General features: G+C 45.2%; 3 protein-coding genes across 3 annotated transcripts; all 3 read right to left on the reverse strand.

Annotated features, from left to right (window-relative positions):
• Nucleotides 1-443: 443 nt before the first annotated feature.
• On the reverse strand, nucleotides 444-9238 carry LOC115163483 (serine-rich adhesin for platelets-like; the record flags this gene model as incomplete). Its single annotated transcript, XM_029715400.1, has 1 exon — nucleotides 444-9238. A coding segment is annotated over exon 1 (8727 nt), but the record flags the coding sequence as incomplete, so codon positions are not given.
• A 941-nt stretch (nucleotides 9239-10179) lies between these two features.
• LOC115162836 (uncharacterized protein DDB_G0271670-like) lies at nucleotides 10180-11883 on the reverse strand. Its single transcript, XM_029714252.1, has 2 exons — nucleotides 10347-11883; nucleotides 10180-10203 (listed from the first exon to the last, which is right to left on the reverse strand). The coding sequence occupies exons 1-2, from the start codon at nucleotides 11772-11774 to the stop codon at nucleotides 10180-10182; spliced, it is 1452 nt and encodes a 483-aa protein (XP_029570112.1). The 5' UTR covers nucleotides 11775-11883.
• Nucleotides 11884-13785: 1902 nt separating this feature from the next.
• LOC115162837 (serine-rich adhesin for platelets-like) lies at nucleotides 13786-17091 on the reverse strand. The gene is made up of 2 exons (XM_029714253.1): nucleotides 14451-17091; nucleotides 13786-13875 (listed from the first exon to the last, which is right to left on the reverse strand). Exons 1-2 carry the CDS (start codon nucleotides 16980-16982, stop codon nucleotides 13786-13788), a joined length of 2622 nt encoding a protein of 873 aa, XP_029570113.1. The 5' UTR covers nucleotides 16983-17091.
• Nucleotides 17092-17307: the final 216 nt, after the last annotated feature.

Consider the following 17307-nt stretch of genomic DNA (forward strand, 5'->3'; position numbering starts at 1 on the left):
GTGACTGTTGATGTCGAGAGAGAGGTGGTATCACTTGAAGTAACTGGTGATGTCGAGGGAGTGGTGGCATGACTTGAAGTGAATGTTGATGTCGAGGGAGAGGTGGCATCACTTGAAGATACTGTCGATGTAGTGGTAGCATCACTTGAAGTGACTGTTGATGTTGACTTAGAGGTGGCATTAATTGGCGTGACTGTCAATGTAGTTAAGGGAGAGGTGGCATCACTTGAAGTGACTGTTGATGTCGAGAGAGAGGTGGTATCACTTGAAGTAACTGTTAATGTCGAGGGAGTGGTGGCATCACTTGAAGTGAATGTTGATGTCGAGGGAGAGGTGGCATCACTTGAAGAGACTGTCAAAATAGTGGTAGCATAACTTGAAGGGACTGTCGATGTAGTGGTGGCATCACTTGAAGTGACTGTTGATGTAGTGGTGGCATCACTTGAAGTGACTGTTGAAGTTGAGGAAGAGGTGGCATCACTTGAAGTGACTGTCGATGTTCTTGAGAGAGTGGTGGTATCACTTGAATTGGGTGTTAATGTAGTATCATCTGAAGTGACGTTTGATATAGTTGAGTGAGATGTGGCATCAGTTGAAGTGAATTTTGATGTTGAGGGAGAGGTGGCATGACTTGATCTAAATGCTGATGGTGATGGAGAAAAGGTGGCACCACTTGATGTGAATGTTGATGGAACAGTGTTATCGCTTGAAGTGACTGCTGATGTTGATTTAGTAGAGATGGCATCACTTGAAGTGAATTTTGAAGGAGCGGTTGCATCGCTTGAAGTTACTGCTGATGTTGATGTAACAGTGGTGTCATGACTTGAAGTGACTGTTGAGGCAGTGGTGGCATCACTTGACCTGACTGTCGACGTAGTTGAGGGAATTCTGTCCACAGTTAATGTTACTGTCGGTGTAGTAGTGGTGGTATCACTTGAAGTTAATGTTGATGTAGTTGAGGAAGAGGTGGCATCACTTGAAGTGACTGTTGACAGAGTGGTGGCAACACTTGAACTGACTGTCAATGTACTTGAGGGAGTGGTGGCATCACTTGAAGTGGGTGTTGATGTAGTATCGTCTGAAGTGACTGTCGATGTTGTTGAGTGAGAGGTGGCATCACTTGAAGTGACTGTTGACAGAGTGGTGGCAACACTTGAACTGACTGTCAATGTACTTGAGGGAGTGGTGGCATCACTTGAAGTGACTGTTGACAGAGTGGTGGCAACACTTGAACTGACTGTCAATGTACTTGAGGGAGTGATGGCATCACTTGAAGTGGGTGTTGATGTAGTATCGTCTGAAGTGACTGTCGATGTTGTTGAGTGAGAGGTGGCATCACTTGAAGTGAATATTGATGTCGAGGGAGAGGTGGCATTACTTGAAGTGATTGTTGACGGAGTGGTGGCATCACTTGAAGAGACTGCTGATGTTGATGTAGTAGCTTTGGCACCACTTGAAGTGAATGTTGAAGGAACAGTGTTATCGCTTGAAGTGACTGCTGATGTAGATGAGGGAGTGGTGGCATCATTTGAAGTTGACCTCGATGCAGTTGAGGGATTGGTGGCATCTCTTGAAGAGACTGCTGATGTTGACGTAGTAGCGGTGGCATCACTTGAAGGGACTGTTGAGGGAGTGGTGCCATCACTGAAAGTGACTGTTGATGTCGAGGGAGAAATGGCATCACTTGAACTGAATGATGATGTTGATGTAGTAGCTGTGGCACCACTTGAAGTAAATGTTGAAGGAACAGTGTTATCACTTGAAGTGACTGCTGATGTTGATGTAGTAGTGGTGGCATCTCTTGAAGTGACTATTGATGTAGATGAGGGAGTGGTTGCATGACTTGAAGTGGTTTTTGAGGGATTGGTGGCATCACTTGAAGTGACTGTCGACGTAGTTGAGGGAATTCTGTCCACAGTTAATGTTACTGTCGGTGTAGTAGTGGTGGTATCACTTGAAGTTAAAGTTGATGTAGTTGAGGAAGAGGTGGCATCACCTGAAGTGACTATTGACAGAGAGGTGGCAAAACTGGAACTGACTGTCGTTGTACTTGAGGGAGTGGTGGCATCACTTGAAGTGGGTGTTGATGTACTATCATCTGAAGTGACTGTCAATGTAGTTGAGTGAGAGGTGGCATCACTTGAAGTGAATATTGATGTCGAGGGAGAGGTGGCATCACTTGAAGTGACTGTTGAGGGAGTGGTGGGATTGCTTGAAGTGACTGCTAATGTTGATGTAGTAGTGGTGGCATCACTTGAAGTGACTGTTGTTGTAGTTGAGGGAATGGTGGCAGCAGTTGAAGATACTGTTGGTGTAGTAGTGGTGGCATCACCTGAAGTGACCATTGATGTAGTTGAGGAAGAGGTGGCATCACTTGAAGTGACTGTTGAGGCAGTGATGGCAACACTTGAACTGACTGGCAATGTACTTGAGGGAGTGGTGGCATCACTTGAAGTGGTTGTTGATGTAGCATCATCTGAAGTGACTGTCGATGTAGTTGAGTGAGAGGTGGCATCACTTGAAGCTGCTGTTGAGGGAGTGGTGGCATCACTTAAAATGACTGTTGATGTCGAGGGAGAGGTGGCATCACTTGAAGTGAATATTGATGTTAAGAGAGAGGAGCCATCACTTGAAGAGACTGTTGAGGGAGTGGTGGCATCTCTTAAAGTGACTGTTGATGTCGAGGGAGAGGTGACATCAATTGAAGTGAACATTGATGTCAAGGGAGAGGTGGCATCACTTGAAGTGAATGCTGATGTTGATGTAGTAGCTGTGGCAACACTTGAAGTGACTATTGATGTAGATGAGGGAGGGGTGGCATCACTTGAAGTGGCTTTTGAGGGAGTGGTGGAATTGCTTGAAATGACTGTCAATGTCAATGTGGTAGTGGTGGCATCATTTGAAGTTGACGACGTTGCAGTTGAGGGATTGGTGGCATCACTTGGAGTGACTGTTGAGGGAGTGGTGGCATCAAATGAAGAGACTGCTGATGTTGATACAGTAGCGGTGGCATCACTTGAAGCTACTGTTGAGCGAGTGGTGGCATCACTTGAAGTGAATATTGATGTTGAGGGAGTGGTGGCATCACTTGAAGTGGGTGTTGATATAGTATCATCTGAAGTTACTGTCAATGTAGTTGAGTGAGAGGTGCCGTCACTTGAAGTGAATATTGTTGCTGATGTCGAGGTGGCATCACTTGAAGTGACTGCTGATGTTGATGTAGTATTAGTGGCATCACTTGAAGTGACTGTCGATGTAGTTGAGGGAATGTTGGCCAATGTTGAAGTTACTGTCGGTGTATTAGTGGTGGTATCACTTGAAGTTAAATTCGATGTAGTTGAGGAAGAGGTGGCATCACTTGAAGTGACTGTCGATGTTCTTGAGAGAGTGGTGGTATCACTTGAATTGGGTGTTAATGTAGTATCATCTGAAGTGACGTTTGATATAGTTGAGTGAGATGTGGCATCAGTTGAAGTGAATTTTGATGTTGAGGGAGAGGTGGCATCACTTGATCTAAATGCTGATGGTGATGGAGAAAAGGTGGCACCACTTGATGTGAATGTTGATGGAACAGTGTTATCGCTTGAAGTGACTGCTGATGTTGATTTAGTAGAGGTGGCATCACTTGAAGTGAATTTTGAAGGAGCGGTTGCATCGCTTGAAGTTACTGCTGATGTTGATGTAACAGTGGTGTCATGACTTGAAGTGACTGTTGAGGCAGTGGTGGCATCACTTGAAGTGACTGTCGACGTAGTTGAGGGAATTCTGTCCACAGTTAATGTTACTGTCGGTGTAGTAGTGGTGGTATCACTTGAAGTTAATGTTGATGTAGTTGAGGAAGAGGTGGCATCACTTGAAGTGACTGTTGACAGAGTGGTGGCAACACTTGAACTGACTGTCAATGTACTTGAGGGAGTGGTGGCATCACTTGAAGTGGGTGTTGATGTAGTATCGTCTGAAGTGACTGTCGATGTTGTTGAGTGAGAGGTGGCATCACTTGAAGTGAATATTGATGTCGAGGGAGAGGTGGCATTACTTGAAGTGATTGTTGACGGAGTGGTGGCATCACTTGAAGAGACTGCTGATGTTGATGTAGTAGCTTTGGCACCACTTGAAGTGAATGTTGAAGGAACAGTGTTATCGCTTGAAGTGACTGCTGATGTAGATGAGGGAGTGGTGGCATCATTTGAAGTTGACCTCGATGCAGTTGAGGGATTGGTGGCATCTCTTGAAGAGACTGCTGATGTTGATGTAGTAGCAGTGGCATCACTTGAAGGGACTGTTGAGGGAGTGGTGCCATCACTGAAAGTGACTGTTGATGTCGAGGGAGAAATGGCATCACTTGAACTGAATGATGATGTTGATGTAGTAGCTGTGGCACCACTTGAAGTAAATGTTGAAGGAACAGTGTTATCGCTTGAAGTGACTGCTGATGTTGATGTAGTAGTGGTGGCATCTCTTGAAGTGACTATTGATGTAGATGAGGGAGTGGTTGCATGACTTGAAGTGGTTTTTGAGGGATTGGTGGCATTACTTGAAGTGACTGTCGACGTAGTTGAGGGAATTCTGTCCACAGTTAATGTTACTGTCGGTGTAGTAGTGGTGGTATCACTTGAAGTTAAAGTTGATGTAGTTGAGGAAGAGGTGGCATCACCTGAAGTGACTATTGACAGAGAGGTGGCAAAACTGGAACTGACTGTCGATGTTCTTGAGAGAGTGGTGGTATCACTTGAATTGGGTGTTAATGTAGTATCATCTGAAGTGACGTTTGATATAGTTGAGTGAGATGTGGCATCAGTTGAAGTGAATTTTGATGTTGAGGGAGAGGTGGCATGACTTGATCTAAATGCTGATGGTGATGGAGAAAAGGTGGCACCACTTGATGTGAATGTTGATGGAACAGTGTTATCGCTTGAAGTGACTGCTGATGTTGATTTAGTAGAGGTGGCATCACTTGAAGTGAATTTTGAAGGAGCGGTTGCATCGCTTGAAGTTACTGCTGATGTTGATGTAACAGTGGTGTCATGACTTGAAGTGACTGTTGAGGCAGTGGTGGCATCACTTGACCTGACTGTCGACGTAGTTGAGGGAATTCTGTCCACAGTTAATGTTACTGTCGGTGTGGTAGTGGTGGTATCACTTGAAGTTAATGTTGATGTAGTTGAGGAAGAGGTGGCATCACTTGAAGTGACTGTTGACAGAGTGGTGGCAACACTTGAACTGACTGTCAATGTACTGGAGGGAGTGGTGGCATCACTTGAAGTGGGTGTTGATGTAGTATCGTCTGAAGTGACTGTCGATGTTGTTGAGTGAGAGGTGGCATCACTTGAAGTGACTGTTGACAGAGTGGTGGCAACACTTGAACTGACTGTCAATGTACTTGAGGGAGTGGTGTCATCACTTGAAGTGACTGTTGACAGAGTGGTGGCAACACTTGAACTGACTGTCAATGTACTTGAGGGAGTGGTGGCATCACTTGAAGTGGGTGTTGATGTAGTATCGTCTGAAGTGACTGTCGATGTTGTTGAGTGAGAGGTGGCATCACTTGAAGTGAATATTGATGTCGAGGGAGAGATGGCATTACTTGAAGTGATTGTTGACGGAGTGGTGGCATCACTTGAAGAGACTGCTGATGTTGATGTAGTAGCTTTGGCACCACTTGAAGTGAATGTTGAAGGAACAGTGTTATCGCTTGAAGTGACTGCTGATGTAGATGAGGGAGTGGTGGCATCATTTGAAGTTGACCTCGATGCAGTTGAGGGATTGGTGGCATCTCTTGAAGAGACTGCTGATGTTGATGTAGTAGCGGTGGCATCACTTGAAGGGACTGTTGAGGGAGTGGTGCCATCACTGAAAGTGACTGTTGATGTCGAGGGAGAAATGGCATCACTTGAACTGAATGATGATGTTGATGTAGTAGCTGTGGCACCACTTGAAGTAAATGTTGAAGGAACAGTGTTATCGCTTGAAGTGACTGCTGATGTTGATGTAGTAGTGGTGGCATCTCTTGAAGTGACTATTGATGTAGATGAGGGAGTGGTTGCATGACTTGAAGTGATTTTTGAGGGATTGGTGGCATCGCTTGAAGTGACTGTCGACGTAGTTGAGGGAATTCTGTCCACAGTTAATGTTACTGTCGGTGTAGTAGTGGTGGTATCACTTGAAGTTAAAGTTGATGTAGTTGAGGAAGAGGTGGCATCACCTGAAGTGACTATTGACAGAGAGCTGGCAAAACTGGAACTGACTGTCGTTGTACTTGAGGGAGTGGTGGCATCACTTGAAGTGGGTGTTGATGTAGTATCATCTGAAGTGACTGTCAATGTAGTTGAGTGAGAGGTGGCATCACTTGAAGTGAATATTGATGTCGAGGGAGAGGTGGCATCACTTGAAGTGACTGTTGAGGGAGTGGTGGGATTGCTTGAAGTGACTGCTAATGTTGATGTAGTAGTGGTGGCATCACTTGAAGTGACTGTTGTTGTAGTTGAGGGAATGGTGGCAGCAGTTGAAGATACTGTTGGTGTAGTAGTGGTGGCATCACCTGAAGTGACCATTGATGTAGTTGAGGAAGAGGTGGCATCACTTGAAGTGACTGTTGAGGCAGTGGTGGCAACACTTGAACTGACTGTCAATGTACTTGAGGGAGTGGTGGCATCACTTGAAGTGGTTGTTGATGTAGCATCATCTGAAGTGACTGTCGATGTAGTTGAGTGAGAGGTGGCATCACTTGAAGCTGCTGTTGAGGGAGTGGTGGCATCACTTAAAATGACTGTTGATGTCGAGGGGGAGGTGGCATCACTTGAAGTGAATATTGATGTTAAGAGAGAGGAGCCATCACTTGAAGAGACTGTTGAGGGAGTGGTGGCATCTCTTAAAGTGACTGTTGATGTCGAGGGAGAGGTGACATCACTTGAAGTGAATGCTGATGTTGATGTAGTAGCTGTGGCAACACTTGAAGTGACTATTGATGTAGATGAGGGAAGGGTGGCATCACTTGAAGTGGCTTTTGAGGGAGTGGTGGAATTGCTTGAAATGACTGTCAATGTCAATGTGGTAGTGGTGGCATCATTTGAAGTTGACGACGTTGCAGTTGAGGGATTGGTGGCATCACTTGGAGTGACTGTTGAGGGAGTGGTGGCATCAAATGAAGAGACTGCTGATGTTGATACAGTAGCGGTGGCATCACTTGAAGCTACTGTTGAGCGAGTGGTGGCATCACTTGAAGTGAATATTGATGTTGAGGGAGTGGTGGCATCACTTGAAGTGGGTGTTGATATAGTATCATCTGAAGTGACTGTCAATGTAGTTGAGTGAGAGGTGCCGTCACTTGAAGTGAATATTGTTGCTGATGTCGAGGTGGCATCACTTGAAGTGACTGCTGATGTTGATGTAGTATTAGTGGCATCACTTGAAGTGACTGTCGATGTAGTTGAGGGAATGTTGGCCAATGTTGAAGTTACTGTCGGTGTATTAGTGGTGGTATCACTTGAAGTTAAATTCGATGTAGTTGAGGAAGAGGTGGCATCACTTGAAGTGACTGTCGATGTTCTTGAGAGAGTGGTGGTATCACTTGAATTGGGTGTTAATGTAGTATCATCTGAAGTGACGTTTGATATAGTTGAGTGAGATGTGGCATCAGTTGAAGTGAATTTTGATGTTGAGGGAGAGGTGGCATCACTTGATCTAAATGCTGATGGTGATGGAGAAAAGGTGGCACCACTTGATGTGAATGTTGATGGAACAGTGTTATCGCTTGAAGTGACTGCTGATGTTGATTTAGTAGAGGTGGCATCACTTGAAGTGAATTTTGAAGGAGCGGTTGCATCGCTTGAAGTTACTGCTGATGTTGATGTAACAGTGGTGTCATGACTTGAAGTGACTGTTGAGGCAGTGGTGGCATCACTTGAAGTGACTGTCGACGTAGTTGAGGGAATTCTGTCCACAGTTAATGTTACTGTCGGTGTAGTAGTGGTGGTATCACTTGAAGTTAATGTTGATGTAGTTGAGGAAGAGGTGGCATCACTTGAAGTGACTGTTGACAGAGTGGTGGCAACACTTGAACTGACTGTCAATGTACTTGAGGGAGTGTTGGCATCACTTGAAGTGGGTGTTGATGTAGTATCGTCTGAAGTGACTGTCGATGTTGTTGAGTGAGAGGTGGCATCACTTGAAGTGAATATTGATGTCGAGGGAGAGGTGGCATTACTTGAAGTGATTGTTGACGGAGTGGTGGCATCACTTGAAGAGACTGCTGATGTTGATGTAGTAGCTTTGGCACCACTTGAAGTGAATGTTGAAGGAACAGTGTTATCGCTTGAAGTGACTGCTGATGTAGATGAGGGAGTGGTGGCATCATTTGAAGTTGACCTCGATGCAGTTGAGGGATTGGTGGCATCTCTTGAAGAGACTGCTGATGTTGATGTAGTAGCAGTGGCATCACTTGAAGGGACTGTTGAGGGAGTGGTGCCATCACTGAAAGTGACTGTTGATGTCGAGGGAGAAATGGCATCACTTGAACTGAATGATGATGTTGATGTAGTAGCTGTGGCACCACTTGAAGTAAATGTTGAAGGAACAGTGTTATCGCTTGAAGTGACTGCTGATGTTGATGTAGTAGTGGTGGCATCTCTTGAAGTGACTATTGATGTAGATGAGGGAGTGGTTGCATGACTTGAAGTGGTTTTTGAGGGATTGGTGGCATTACTTGAAGTGACTGTCGACGTAGTTGAGGGAATTCTGTCCACAGTTAATGTTACTGTCGGTGTAGTAGTGGTGGTATCACTTGAAGTTAAAGTTGATGTAGTTGAGGAAGAGGTGGCATCACCTGAAGTGACTATTGACAGAGAGGTGGCAAAACTGGAACTGACTGTCGTTGTACTTGAGGGAGTGGTGGCATCACTTGAAGTGGGTGTTGATGTAGTATCATCTGAAGTGACTGTCAATGTAGTTGAGTGAGAGGTGGCATCACTTGAAGTGAATATTGATGTCGAGGGAGAGGTGGCATCACTTGAAGTGACTGTTGAGGGAGTGGTGGGATTGCTTGAAGTGACTGCTAATGTTGATGTAGTAGTGGTGGCATCACTTGAAGTGACTGTTGTTGTAGTTGAGGGAATGGTGGCAGCAGTTGAAGATACTGTTGGTGTAGTAGTGGTGGCATCACCTGAAGTGACCATTGATGTAGTTGAGGAAGAGGTGGCATCACTTGAAGTGACTGTTGAGGCAGTGGTGGCAACACTTGAACTGACTGTCAATGTAATTGAGGGAGTGGTGGCATCACTTGAAGTGGTTGTTGATGTAGCATCATCTGAAGTGACTGTCGATGTAGTTGAGTGAGAGGTGGCATCACTTGAAGCTGCTGTTGAGGGAGTGGTGGCATCACTTAAAATGACTGTTGATGTCGAGGGAGAGGTGGCATCACTTGAAGTGAATATTGATGTTAAGAGAGAGGTGCCATCACTTGAAGAGACTGTTGAAGGAGTGGTGGCATCTCTTAAAGTGACTGTTGATGTCGAGGGAGAGGTGACATCAATTGAAGTGAACATTGATGTCAAGGGAGAGGTGGCATCACTTGAAGTGAATGCTGATGTTGATGTAGTAGCTGTGAAAACACTTGAAGTGACTATTGATGTAGATGAGGGAGTGGTGGCATCACTTGAAGTGGCTTTTGAGGGAGTGGTGGAATTGCTTGAAATGACTGTCAATGTCAGTGTGGTAGTAGTGGCATCATTTGAAGTTGACGTCGTTGCAGTTGAGGGATTGGTGGCATCACTTGGAGTGACTGTTGAGGGAGTGGTGGCATCAAATGAAGAGACTGCTGATGTTGATACAGTAGCGGTGGCATCACTTGAAGCTACTGTTGAGCGAGTGGTGGCATCACTTGAAGTGAATATTGATGTTGAGGGAGTGGTGGCATCACTTGAAGTGGGTGTTGATATAGTATCATCTGAAGTGACTGTCAATGTAGTTGAGTGAGAGGTGCCGTCACTTGAAGTGAATATTGTTGCTGATGTCGAGGTGGCATCACTTGAAGTGACTGCTGATGTTGATGTAGTATTAGTGGCATCACTTGAAGTGACTGTCGATGTAGTTGAGGGAATGTTGGCCAATGTTGAAGTTACTGTCGGTGTAGTAGTGGTGGTATCACTTGAAGTTAAATTCGATGTAGTTGAGGAAGAGGTGGCATCACTTGAAGTGACTGTCGATGTTCTTGAGAGAGTGGTGGTATCACTTGAATTGGGTGTTAATGTAGTATCATCTGAAGTGACGTTTGATATAGTTGAGTGAGATGTGGCATCAGTTGAAGTGAATTTTGATGTCGGGGGAGAGGTGGCATCACTTGATCTAAATGCTGATGGTGATGGAGAAAAGGTGGCACCACTTGATGTGAATGTTAATGGAACAGTGTTATCGCTTGAAGTGACTGCTGATGTTGATTTAGTAAAGGTGGCATCACTTGAAGTGAATTTTGAAGGAGCGGTTGCATCGCTTGAAGTTACTGCTGATGTTGATGTAACAGTGGTGTCATGACTTGAAGTGACTGTTGAGGCAGTGGTGGCATCACTTGACCTGACTGTCGACGTAGTTGAGGGAATTCTGTCCACAGTTAATGTTACTGTCGGTGTAGTAGTGGTGGTATCACTTGAAGTCAATGTTGATGTAGTTGAGGAAGAGGTGGCATCACTTGAAGTGACTGTTGACAGAGTGGTGGCAACACTTGAACTGACTGTCAATGTACTTGAGGGAGTGGTGGCATCACTTGAAGTGGGTGTTGATGTAGTATCGTCTGAAGTGACTGTCGATGTTGTTGAGTGAGAGGTGGCATCACTTGAAATGACTGTTGACAGAGTGGTGGCAACACTTGAACTGACTGTCAATGTACTTGAAGGAGTGGTGGCATCACTTGAAGTGACTGTTGACAGAGTGGTGGCAACACTTGAACTGGCTGTCAATGTACTTGAGGGAGTGGTGGCATCACTTGAAGTGGGTGTTGATGTAGTATCGTCTGAAGTGACTGTCGATGTTGTTGAGTGAGAGGTGGCATCACTTGAAGTGAATATTGATGTCGAGGGAGAGGTGGCATTACTTGAAGTGATTGTTGACGGAGTGGTGGCATCACTTGAAGAGACTGCTGATGTTGATGTAGTAGCTTTGGCACCACTTGAAGTGAATGTTGAAGGAACAGTGTTATCGCTTGAAGTGACTGCTGATGTTGATGTAGTAGTGGTGGCATCTCTTGAAGTGACTATTGATGTAGATGAGGGAGTGGTTGCATGACTTGAAGTGGTTTTTGAGGGATTGGTGGCATCACTTGAAGTGACTGTCGACGTAGTTGAGGGAATTCTGTCCACAGTTAATGTTACTGTCGGTGTAGTAGTGGTGGTATCACTTGAAGTTAAAGTTGATGTAGTTGAGGAAGAGGTGGCATCACCTGAAGTGACTATTGACAGAGAGGTGGCAAAACTGGAACTGACTGTCGTTGTACTTGAGGGAGTGGTGGCATCACTTGAAGTGGGTGTTGATGTAGTATCATCTGAAGTGACTGTCAATGTAGTTGAGTGAGAGGTGGCATCACTTGAAGTGAATATTGATGTCGAGGGAGAGGTGGCATCACTTGAAGTGACTGTTGAGGGAGTGGTGGGATTGCTTGAAGTGACTGCTAATGTTGATGTAGTAGTGGTGGCATCACTTGAAGTGACTGTTGTTGTAGTTGAGGGAATGGTGGCAGCAGTTGAAGATACTGTTGGTGTAGTAGTGGTGGCATCACCTGAAGTGACCATTGATGTAGTTGAGGAAGAGGTGGCATCACTTGAAGTGACTGTTGAGGCAGTGGTGGCAACACTTGAACTGACTGTCAATGTACTTGAGGGAGTCGTGGCATTACTTGAAGTGGTTGTTGATGTAGCATCATCTGAAGTGACTGTCGATGTAGTTGAGTGAGAGGTGGCATCACTTGAAGCTGCTGTTGAGGGAGTGGTGGCATCACTTAAAATGACTGTTGATGTCGAGGGAGAGGTGGCATCACTTGAAGTGAATATTGATGTTAAGAGAGAGGTGCCATCACTTGAAGAGACTGTTGAGGGAGTGGTGGCATCTCTTAAAGTGACTGTTGATGTCGAGGGATAGGTGACATCAATTGAAGTGAACATTGATGTCAAGGGAGAGGTGGCATCACTTGAAGTGAATGCTGATGTTGATGTAGTAGCTGTGGCAACACTTGAAGTGACTATTGATGTAGATGAGGGAGTGGTGGCATCACTTGAAGTGGCTTTTGAGGGAGTGGTGGAATTGCTTGAAATGACTGTCAATTTCAGTGTGGTAGTGGTGGCATCATTTGAAGTTGACGTCGTTGCAGTTGAGGGATTGGTGGCATCACTTGGAGTGACTGTTGAGGGAGTGGTGGCATCAAATGAAGAGACTGCTGATGTTGATACAGTAGCGGTGGCATCACTTGAAGCTACTGTTGAGCGAGTGGTGGCATCACTTGAAGTGAATATTGATGTTGAGGGAGTGGTGGCATCACTTGAAGTGGGTGTTGATATAGTATCATCTGAAGTGAATGTCAATGTAGTTGAGTGAGAGGTGCCGTCACTTGAAGTGAGTATATTTGCTGATGTCGAGGTGGCATCACTTGAAGTGACTGCTGATGTTGATGTAGTATTAGTGGCATCACTTGAAGTGACTGTCGATGTAGTTGAGGGAATGTTGGCCAATGTTGAAGTTACTGTCGGTGTAGTAGTGGTGGTATCACTTGAAGTTAAATTCGATGTAGTTGAGGAAGAGGTGGCATCACTTGAAGTGACTGTCGATGTTCTTGAGAGAGTGGTGGTATCACTTGAATTGGGTGTTAATGTAGTATCATCTGAAGTGACGTTTGATATAGTTGAGTGAGATGTGGCATCAGTTGAAGTGAATTTTGATGTTGAGGGAGAGGTGGCATCACTTGATCTAAATGCTGATGGTGATGGAGAAAAGGTGGCACCACTTGATGTGAATGTTGATGGAACAGTGTTATCGCTTGAAGTGACTGCTGATGTTGATTTAGTAGAGGTGGCATCACTTGAAGTGAATTTTGAAGGAGCGGTTGCATCGCTTGAAGTTACTGCTGATGTTGATGTAACAGTGGTGTCATGACTTGAAGTGACTGTTGAGGCAGTGGTGGCATCACTTGACCTGACTGTCGACGTAGTTGAGGGAATTCTGTCCACAGTTAATGTTACTGTCGGTGTAGTAGTGGTGGTATCACTTGAAGTTAATGTTGATGTAGTTGAGGAAGAGGTGGCATCACTTGAAGTGACTGTTGACAGAGTGGTGGCAACACTTGAACTGACTGACAATGTACTTGAGGGAGTGGTGGCATCACTTGAAGTGGGTGTTGATGTAGTATCGTCTGAAGTGACTGTCGATGTTGTTGAGTGAGAGGTGGCATCACTTGAAATGACTGTTGACAGAGTGGTGGCAACACTTGAACTGACTGTCAATGTACTTGAAGGAGTGGTGGCATCACTTGAAGTGACTGTTGACAGAGTGGTGGCAACACTTGAACTGGCTGTCAATGTACTTGAGGGAGTGGTGGCATCACTTGAAGTGGGTGTTGATGTAGTATCGTCTGAAGTGACTGTCGATGTTGTTGAGTGAGAGGTGGCATCACTTGAAGTGAATATTGATGTCGAGGGAGAGGTGGCATTACTTGAAGTGATTGTTGACGGAGTGGTGGCATCACTTGAAGAGACTGCTGATGTTGATGTAGTAGCTTTGGCACCACTTGAAGTGAATGTTGAAGGAACAGTGTTATCGCTTGAAGTGACTGCTGATGTTGATGTAGTAGTGGTGGCATCTCTTGAAGTGACTATTGATGTAGATGAGGGAGTGGTTGCATGACTTGAAGTGGTTTTTGAGGGATTGGTGGCATCACTTGAAGTGACTGTCGACGTAGTTGAGGGAATTCTGTCCACAGTTAATGTTACTGTCGGTGTAGTAGTGGTGGTATCACTTGAAGTTAAAGTTGATGTAGTTGAGGAAGAGGTGGCATCACCTGAAGTGACTATTGACAGAGAGGTGGCAAAACTGGAACTGACTGTCGTTGTACTTGAGGGAGTGGTGGCATCACTTGAAGTGGGTGTTGATGTAGTATCATCTGAAGTGACTGTCAATGTAGTTGAGTGAGAGGTGGCATCACTTGAAGTGAATATTGATGTCGAGGGAGAGGTGGCATCACTTGAAGTGACTGTTGAGGGAGTGGTGGGATTGCTTGAAGTGACTGCTAATGTTGATGTAGTAGTGGTGGCATCACTTGAAGTGACTGTTGTTGTAGTTGAGGGAATGGTGGCAGCAGTTGAAGATACTGTTGGTGTAGTAGTGGTGGCATCACCTGAAGTGACCATTGATGTAGTTGAGGAAGAGGTGGCATCACTTGAAGTGACTGTTGAGGCAGTGGTGGCAACACTTGAACTGACTGTCAATGTACTTGAGGGAGTCGTGGCATTACTTGAAGTGGTTGTTGATGTAGCATCATCTGAAGTGACTGTCGATGTAGTTGAGTGAGAGGTGGCATCACTTGAAGCTGCTGTTGAGGGAGTGGTGGCATCACTTAAAATGACTGTTGATGTCGAGGGAGAGGTGGCATCACTTGAAGTGAATATTGATGTTAAGAGAGAGGTGCCATCACTTGAAGAGACTGTTGAGGGAGTGGTGGCATCTCTTAAAGTGACTGTTGATGTCGAGGGATAGGTGACATCAATTGAAGTGAACATTGATGTCAAGGGAGAGGTGGCATCACTTGAAGTGAATGCTGATGTTGATGTAGTAGCTGTGGCAACACTTGAAGTGACTATTGATGTAGATGAGGGAGTGGTGGCATCACTTGAAGTGGCTTTTGAGGGAGTGGTGGAATTGCTTGAAATGACTGTCAATTTCAGTGTGGTAGTGGTGGCATCATTTGAAGTTGACGTCGTTGCAGTTGAGGGATTGGTGGCATCACTTGGAGTGACTGTTGAGGGAGTGGTGGCATCAAATGAAGAGACTGCTGATGTTGATACAGTAGCGGTGGCATCACTTGAAGCTACTGTTGAGCGAGTGGTGGCATCACTTGAAGTGAATATTGATGTTGAGGGAGTGGTGGCATCACTTGAAGTGGGTGTTGATATAGTATCATCTGAAGTGAATGTCAATGTAGTTGAGTGAGAGGTGCCGTCACTTGAAGTGAGTATATTTGCTGATGTCGAGGTGGCATCACTTGAAGTGACTGCTGATGTTGATGTAGTATTAGTGGCATCACTTGAAGTGACTGTCGATGTAGTTGAGGGAATGTTGGCCAATGTTGAAGTTACTGTCGGTGTAGTAGTGGTGGTATCACTTGAAGTTAAATTCGATGTAGTTGAGGAAGAGGTGGCATCACTTGAAGTGACTGTCGATGTTCTTGAGAGAGTGGTGGTATCACTTGAATTGGGTGTTAATGTAGTATCATCTGAAGTGACGTTTGATATAGTTGAGTGAGATGTGGCATCAGTTGAAGTGAATTTTGATGTTGAGGGAGAGGTGGCATCACTTGATCTAAATGCTGATGGTGATGGAGAAAAGGTGGCACCACTTGATGTGAATGTTGATGGAACAGTGTTATCGCTTGAAGTGACTGCTGATGTTGATTTAGTAGAGGTGGCATCACTTGAAGTGAATTTTGAAGGAGCGGTTGCATCGCTTGAAGTTACTGCTGATGTTGATGTAACAGTGGTGTCATGACTTGAAGTGACTGTTGAGGCAGTGGTGGCATCACTTGACCTGACTGTCGACGTAGTTGAGGGAATTCTGTCCACAGTTAATGTTACTGTCGGTGTAGTAGTGGTGGTATCACTTGAAGTTAATGTTGATGTAGTTGAGGAAGAGGTGGCATCACTTGAAGTGACTGTTGACAGAGTGGTGGCAACACTTGAACTGACTGACAATGTACTTGAGGGAGTGGTGGCATCACTTGAAGTGGGTGTTGATGTAGTATCGTCTGAAGTGACTGTCGATGTTGTTGAGTGAGAGGTGGCATCACTTGAAATGACTGTTGACAGAGTGGTGGCAACACTTGAACTGACTGTCAATGTACTTGAAGGAGTGGTGGCATCACTTGAAGTGACTGTTGACAGAGTGGTGGCAACACTTGAACTGGCTGTCAATGTACTTGAGGGAGTGGTGGCATCACTTGAAGTGGGTGTTGATGTAGTATCGTCTGAAGTGACTGTCGATGTTGTTGAGTGAGAGGTGGCATCACTTGAAGTGAATATTGATGTCGAGGGAGAGGTGGCATTACTTGAAGTGATTGTTGACGGAGTGGTGGCATCACTTGAAGAGACTGCTGATGTTGATGTAGTAGCTTTGGCACCACTTGAAGTGAATGTTGAAGGAACAGTGTTATCGCTTGAAGTGACTGCTGATGTTGATGTAGTAGTGGTGGCATCTCTTGAAGTGACTATTGATGTAGATGAGGGAGTGGTTGCATGACTTGAAGTGGTTTTTGAGGGATTGGTGGCATCACTTGAAGTGACTGTCGACGTAGTTGAGGGAATTCTGTCCACAGTTAATGTTACTGTCGGTGTAGTAGTGGTGGTATCACTTGAAGTTAAAGTTGATGTAGTTGAGGAAGAGGTGGCATCACCTGAAGTGACTATTGACAGAGAGGTGGCAAAACTGGAACTGACTGTCGTTGTACTTGAGGGAGTGGTGGCATCACTTGAAGTGGGTGTTGATGTAGTATCATCTGAAGTGACTGTCAATGTAGTTGAGTGAGAGGTGGCATCACTTGAAGTGAATATTGATGTCGAGGGAGAGGTGGCATCACTTGAAGTGACTGTTGAGGGAGTGGTGGGATTGCTTGAAGTGACTGCTAATGTTGATGTAGTAGTGGTGGCATCACTTGAAGTGACTGTTGTTGTAGTTGAGGGAATGGTGGCAGCAGTTGAAGATACTGTTGGTGTAGTAGTGGTGGCATCACCTGAAGTGACCATTGATGTAGTTGAGGAAGAGGTGGCATCACTTGAAGTGACTGTTGAGGCAGTGGTGGCAACACTTGAACTGACTGTCAATGTACTTGAGGGAGTCGTGGCATTACTTGAAGTGGTTGTTGATGTAGCATCATCTGAAGTGACTGTCGATGTAGTTGAGTGAGAGGTGGCATCACTTGAAGCTGCTGTTGAGGGAGTGGTGGCATCACTTAAAATGACTGTTGATGTCGAGGGAGAGGTGGCATCACTTGAAGTGAATATTGATGTTAAGAGAGAGGTGCCATCACTTGAAGAGACTGTTGAGGGAGTGGTGGCATCTCTTAAAGTG

The sequence above is a fragment of the Salmo trutta genome, chromosome 26 (assembly GCF_901001165.1).
Source record: "Salmo trutta chromosome 26, fSalTru1.1, whole genome shotgun sequence".
NCBI lineage: Eukaryota > Metazoa > Chordata > Actinopteri > Salmoniformes > Salmonidae > Salmo > Salmo trutta.